This window comes from Cupressus sempervirens, chromosome 10 (genome assembly GCF_028749045.1).
Source record: "Cupressus sempervirens isolate cs-2001-9-10 chromosome 10, ASM2874904v1, whole genome shotgun sequence".
NCBI lineage: Eukaryota > Viridiplantae > Streptophyta > Pinopsida > Cupressales > Cupressaceae > Cupressus > Cupressus sempervirens.
In genome coordinates, this window is record NC_143127.1 from 844,848,111 (window position 1) to 844,855,661 (window position 7,551).

At 34.0% G+C, this 7,551-nt stretch overlaps 1 protein-coding gene across 1 annotated transcript; it reads right to left on the reverse strand.

Moving 5' to 3' along the window:
- Positions 1-1,229: 1,229 nt before the first annotated feature.
- LOC149536632 (laccase-4-like) lies at positions 1,230-3,897 on the reverse strand. The gene is made up of 6 exons (XM_089807818.1): positions 3,694-3,897; positions 3,430-3,581; positions 3,073-3,317; positions 2,846-2,974; positions 1,783-2,742; positions 1,230-1,672 (listed from the first exon to the last, which is right to left on the reverse strand). The coding sequence occupies exons 1-6, from the start codon at positions 3,802-3,804 to the stop codon at positions 1,539-1,541; spliced, it is 1,731 nt and encodes a 576-aa protein (XP_089663944.1). The 5' UTR covers positions 3,805-3,897; the 3' UTR covers positions 1,230-1,538.
- Positions 3,898-7,551: the final 3,654 nt, after the last annotated feature.

Consider the following 7,551-nt stretch of genomic DNA (forward strand, 5'->3'; position numbering starts at 1 on the left):
TTTGTGAATAAAACTTCACCGATCTACAACTGTATATATCAATTTACAAGAAGTATACAAAGACCAATCCTTAATCCAATTGGGCAAATAGAGTTAACCCTCACATAATCTTATCTTCAAACCCTCAGAGACAATGTATACCCCATCAACTATTGGATAGAGAAAATATTAATGAAATCCCCTGTCTAAATGAATTTAACCCCAACCAAAGGAGACCAATTAGACAGATACCATAGCGCAGTATAAGAATATTTGATAATCAAAATCCTACATTACTTTAATCCATCAAATAATAGAATAGATTCAAAGGGACAATGAAGATTCACACAAGTAATTAGAAAACCATATGCCAAAAGAGATACAAGGAAAGTATCATTATTTTAACTTCATTGATAAGGAAATATAGTAGAGTAGTTTAGTTACATATTCAAGCAAGTAATTACATAGAAATAAAATTTACTTCATAATGTAAAGAAACATACCGTATTGTATCTTATTACTTAATAAAATCTGAATTCTTATTCTCTTTACATTTTACATCACACACATAGACACATAGATACATAGACACACACACACCCCCATTCCAGTACTACTCCAGCTTGAGTGTGCATAACTACAAGGTTTTCTCCATAGTTACATCCACTCTTCTTGCAAGCCAATTTACAAAACCTTGACCAAGTGTTGTACCTTATGAACCATTTATTAGGAAGACCCTTAAGCTCATCAATAGATAAGTAGGAGATATTTTTCATAGAAAGTTAAATTGTGATAATGCTATCAGGATTTAACTGTCTAGTTTTTGAGTCAAACTCATTGACTCATATTATTTGAACCTATCTCATACTTACGAGTTTATATTTTTTTTATATTTTGAAGTGTATATTATATAAGGATAATCTATCTTTGTATCTTTTCTAGATTGCTCAAAGATTTGGACATGATTTCTATAATTAGATATTTGTTGTATTAGTTGATTTAATTTACTAAAAAGCATAATAAACAAAAACATAATTGATTTTTAAATGTAGATAAATCATGGTGAACTCTAATGTCTATTTTTCAGAGATAACTATATCAAACTCTTATTTGAAATATTAGAATACTGTTTGACAGTATACTTAGACTTTCAATTTTTTTATAAAATGGTCGCTTTAATTCCTTAAACAAAGAACCCAATAGATGAATGCTATAATGATTTATATAACTCATAATGAATACTATAAAAATTTAAATATTTGAAATTCGTACGAATATTATTTTAGAAAATCAAATTGTTTGAATAAGGTGCCGCAATTACAGTGCACCTCTTATACTGCTGTTATAGAAATTCACATTCTTCCATCTCGCATATTTGAGAACAGAGACATATTTCTAGTATCTTTCTTCTTTCGTCACTATGCAGAATAGGCACAAAATTGGATACGATGAAATGCAGAATAGGCACGAAATTGGAAACGATGAAATGTAGAAAACAAAGCAATCGTTGCATCGCGAATTTGAAGACAGGTCAATGGGAGGGAAAATCTTTGCGCTGATCAACATTGTGGGAGATCTTTGGGCGGAGGAAGAAGAGTTTGAGATCTTCCCCCATTTCCATTTAAAACAATCCACGCCATCTTCAATCCCCAACTGGTATGCAGTTCGAGATGACAATGCATAAACCATACTCCTGTGCAATGGCACTCATTCAGTTGGATTGGATAGAATTTTATGAAACAAACACTACATTTAAATGACTAATAAACAATTGAAAGAAACGTTATGCAATGGAAATGATACCTGGATTATCAGCTAGGAACCGTAGAGCCACCCAACCTCCACTTGGAACTCCCACTGTGTTTCTCTCGGGAGGATCCACCAAGTTAAAGTTAGCGGGGTCAGTGCTTGCATTGTAGTTTCCCGTACCCTGACCCACGATGAAGAAGTTGAAGCCGTGCAGATGCAGAGGATGGCTCTCGAAGGTCACAATGCTGGTGTCCTGCAGAACTAGCTGTACACTCGTGTTAAAGGAAAGCACCTCAACTCTTGTGTCGTTGAGGGTCTGTGTGTTGTTAGGCGGCGTGCCCGTATAGTTGAAAGGAAATGGCGGATTGTCAGGGAAAGTGGTATTGTAAACTCCGGTGGACTGGTTAAAGTAGTATGCCTGTAGAAGAGCAGTGGTGGGAAGAATGAAGGATATATTGTTAATGGAGGCTGTAAACTTGGTACCATTCGGGCCTTGACATGTTTGTCCTTGGGGGCACGGGTTTAGCCCCAACCCCACTGTGAATAGGAACTGTTTATCCACCTTCTGAGGAACAGCTGCTGCTGGAAATTTTGGATTGCCTAAGCTTCTCATCTTTTGGCTGAAATTGGCGGCAAAAGAGGTGTCATTCGGGGCTGGAAGCGTAGGCTTCATCATGGGAAGAGAGGATGAGGACGAATTAACACTGGAAACATACTCTACCACTCCAGCACTGGTTGAGTTATCAAAAGCTGCCGTTCCCGTAGCAAAAGGACCCGCAAACATGAGGAATGTAGCATTGGGTGGCTGAGACATGGCTGCCAAGAGGACGTTGGTAGTCTGACCAGGAGTGATCAGAACAACGTTGGTTTGAAAAGGCTTCACATACACAGCGTCCGCCTCTACTACTGTCAACGTGTGATTGGCAATTGCAAAAAACAAGTCATCATTGAGAGCGGCATTAACTAAGCGAAGTAGGTATGTTTTCCCAGGGATCACTTTCAGCCTAAACGTGTCTGCAATAAATAGGAGGCCTTTGTTACATTTACATTTAAAAATTAAATGAACAATAGCAATCAGTCTTTTCATGTTTCATCCATTTAAACAAGCCGTACTCACCGTTGGTAGAGCAGTTGTACATAAGTCCAGGGAGTCCATTGATGGTATATGCATCCGACACATTAGCTTGCGCCCCACTTTGCATTGCCTGATTGATAACAGTCTCAGTGTCTGCATTCCACCATTCCCCTGCAGTATGCAACATGACAACACTATTTTCATTTTGAATTAATTAGGACTACATTGTACGACGTCAACACATTATGAAGGAGTACTGAAGGGCATACCAAAAACAATAGGCACTTCCTGGTGTTGGCGAGGAAAAGGGTAAGAAGCATTCCTTTTGGGATAGATGATAATGGGCCCATGTAAGCTCGCTCGCAACCATGAGATGTGGGCATGCCACCACAGTGTTCCTCTCTGCCTTTTGACAATGAATTTGTACACGTAACTTCGCCCGGTCTGAATTGGGCACTGAGTCACATAAGCAGGACCATCCGCCCATCCAGATCTAAGCTGCCGAATTCCATGCCTGAGTAATGTAAATGAATTCGTTAGGACTATCAGGAGACATAGGACCATCAGTATAGAATATTATTATTTTTATGAAGTAAATAACTGAGCAGCGGGAGCAGAAGAGATACCAATGTATGCTAACATTGTTTTTAACATTGTTCGTTACATTCACAACTACCCGATCTCCTTCTCGTGCAACTATTGGGGGCCCCGGATATTGGCCATTGACGGTCAAGAGAGCTTTCGTAGTGCAGAGACGAGTCACATTCTTCATTTGGATCTATAGATATGTAGATAAAAGTTTAAATCATAGCTACCTGACCTGGAATTAAACTAACAAAAATAGAATAAAATACTTCAATGCTTTCCCAAACGATAAAACGATAACCCACGTTGAATTTGTAGCGCCGTGTAATCACGGTATGTTTCGCTGATACAAATTGAAGAGTGATCCACAATGCCAAAAGTGGCAACACTAGGAGGCGGCCATAACAAGTCTTCATTCCAAGAATCAGACAGTAGTTCCTCTCTCAGGGTCGGGTCTCAACTTTTGAACCCTAAGTATTTGCCAAATTATTTGTGGCCTCAGATGTGATAATATGCTTCTTTCTGGTTGCATATATAGATATAGGAATTAAATCAGGTGTTAGGTCCTTTCGCTATTGTTGGATAGGCTGGTAGGCAATACTGATATTTTAACACGACCATTAATCCATATGACTTTACATTTAGCAACTGTATTTATCTATCTCATTTTCTTGACCTTTCACTATCTCATGGTATTTGTTTGGTATGGAGATCTGGTGGGGCTTTCTTTCTGGAGTGGCAATCAAGTAAAGCCTGCGCCCGTTGAACACACCATCTTTTCCATTTTCATTTAAATAACTTATGCCGGTCTACCAACAAATGCTCATTTTTTTGTGTTATTTCGAAATTTTCCAGTTAAGGGTTCCCATCCATTTAGTCTAGTGTGGTCTATAAAAAAGTCTTGTCGACTTAGTCCAAACCTCCAATCCCTGTCCTTAAGACAACATCGGTCACCCATGTTGAACTATGAAAATTGTATTAATCAGCGTAATTGATAATGTGGAGTGAAATTTATCCCCTTCGAAGGCTTTTGTATTCAATTGAAATTGCACAAAATGACAGATTGGGTCTTCTAATATGTAAGCAATATGTAAAACAAATAATAATAAAATATGTATGCAATATTACATTAAATTTATATGAATGACAAATGAGAGTTGGATGAAAAATTTATGTTGTAAAAGGCTAATGTGATTGCATGTGAAGTTCAGGGAAATCTAGAGGCTTTCTATTGTTTCTGCCGATATGACTATAGTAAAACAATTAATATTAGCTGATAAAATATTTATGATCTATCTAACAACTTTCTTTGGTATATGTATTTTGCCTAACCACAATTTATTGCATACCATTATCACTTTGGACAGGTTGTAGAATACATCAATGATTGATGTAGAAGCACCTTGTGTTCTTTGAAAATAGTGCATCATTTTGTTATGTTTTCCCTCTATGTTCCTATTTCCCTGTTTAGGTGGTTGAGTGTGCTCATCATTGATTATGAATTTTATCTGAGTAGCTTATAAACGACATAGTTTGGATCGTTCTCCTACAATTTTGCATCATTTGTATCCTTATTTGAAGAGTTCCCTTTATTTTTCTCTTCGGTTGTGCATTTTTCATTGGCACCTTGACTGATTTATGGATTTTTGTTGGGTAGTGCATGATTCATGTGTGTTGGTTTGAGGTTCTTTAAGAAGACACATGGATCATGTGTGGACCTATATCTTCGATCATATATTCTTATATGATTATTTTCTTGACTACTTATCCTATGCTTGGATTCTATCCTATTTTCGTAACTTGGTTCCTAATTATTGGATAATGTGATTCTTTTGGGCTAACTTATGTATCATACATGATATATGTGTAATGTTCATGATGTATTAGGTATAGACAAGATGGTTGGAAGATATAGAGGTTAAGATGTTGGGCTTATTATGATCACACTTTGGATTTGTATCTATTGTAAGGCTACAACTGGATATGTTTGTTGTCCAACATGTTTGATCTTCATTTGATTTAATTAGATATCCTAGTTATAAAATATTTTGATTTTTCTTTCCTATATTTATTCTTTCTCCTTGTTTGGACATCTCCTTTTAGGGTTCCCCATACTTTAATTGTAACAATGATTCTTTAGTACAATATTTTAATCATATAGATCGAGTTGTATATTTCAATCAATGCACGTTGGTAACACCAAGAATGTTTATCATCTATTTAGAGTGGGGTATTTTTGGTGATTTATTTGCACACAATTTTTAAGGAACTTATTGAATATTACTTTTAGTTGTGCAATTTTTATAAATTAGAGTCAACAATATATATTTAATATGATTAGACAATATATTACTTCTGGGTTATTTGGATAGTAAGGTATTATCACTAGCACACTTGTTGATTTACTAACCAATAATATTTCTTACAGTTGACAAGCAAAAATGTGGTATGATTCATCATTTGTTGCCTCAAATTTGGTTTTATCCATATAGCACATATTATGTTACTTATATTAATCCCTAGCCAAGGTAGTTTTACTTTTAGTGGTTGACATTTTTTAAATTTCTAGATGAATTAATTTTTTCCTGATGATATTTCTTTTTTTTCCTCAATAGCTACATCTTTCTACCACAATCATTTCCTTCAACAATATATCAATTTTTTCCTTTGATTTATTTTATATGTAATTTTTTTCGTATTTGTATGTGACATAGATACATTATTGAGTTATCAAGTTTTTTAATAATTATAACATTTTTAATATAATTTTCTTTGAGGGTTAACCATAGGTAATTGAGCAATTTCATTTTAACTTATGAAAGTGACCTCTAGTTAGTTCCCTATTTGTAAAATGGATTAATATTCCTAACACACCTTATGAGAATATTATTTGAAAGTATACAAGGATAAAATTTTTACAGTGATATTTTGTAGTCACCTATTCATTTTGAATGTCCTTGCAATAGTTGGATTGACATTAAATATTTATATAAATATCACGATTCTCGACCCATCACTTGATGAATTTATTTTCAATTTATTTTCTCTAATTCCATGTTTAAAGCAAAAAATTGATATTAGGATCCTTTGGAAAATTTCAAGACTTCAGATGAAGGTTTTTTTCATTCAAAGGTTCTTGATTCTTATTCATAAATAGTTGAACTTCCTTTACACCTATAGACTCCTTATCTAGAGTCATTTTATTATTCTATTATTCATAGTCAATAGGATCATATTTATCTTTTAAATCTTTTGCAAAATAGACATTGGTGGTGCTTCATTGCATGTGGTATTTATATATATTTTATTTGTATTCAAGGTATTCCTAATTTCTATACATTAGCTCCTTATTTGAAGCATTTGATGAGGATATCATATATTGTTGGTATTACTTGAGAATATTTTAGGAGATCATTTTATTACATTTGGATTTCATGTCCTATTTATAATATAGAAGGTGAAGCACTCCAATAATTTTACTTTATTGATATTCTTTCTAAGGACAAAAGTGCTATTTTTAGACATTGGATTATACTTTTCACTAAGTACCTAGTATCTATGCAAGACATTCTCACTATGGGAGGACTATTTTATATCATTTCCTCCTTCTTATGGGGGAGTTATTTATTGTTTATGTATGATGTATGTTAATCCATTGGGATGTTATTGAGTCTTCCATCCATGTATCTTATTGCATTTCTCTATTTAGTAGATGAATTCTCTCTAAAATAATTTCTTCTTTTACTCTATTTTCAAGAAATTTTATTGCATTAAATTTGATTTGTACATAGGTTCTTAATATGGCATAATATCAATTACCCATCTTGCATAATCTTCTCCCTAAGTTAAACTTAGAGGGAGGTGTTATCTAGAAAATAGTTAATAGTATTTCCATAATACTTTTAATTTAGGGAGGAATATATGTATTTAAGTGATTTCATAATCACTTATCTAAGTGATGTCTATATATTTCCCTTTTTCTATTTGTAAAGACCAAATCTACCACAAAATACCATAGAAGAAAAATAATGAAAAACTTGGAAAGTTGAAACAACATAGTCATAGTCCATTAGTTACTAAGACTATTTTAGGTATTGCCCATGTTGAAAATAAGAAAGTAATAATATGTCAAACTAATTATTTATAGTACATGACAATCCATC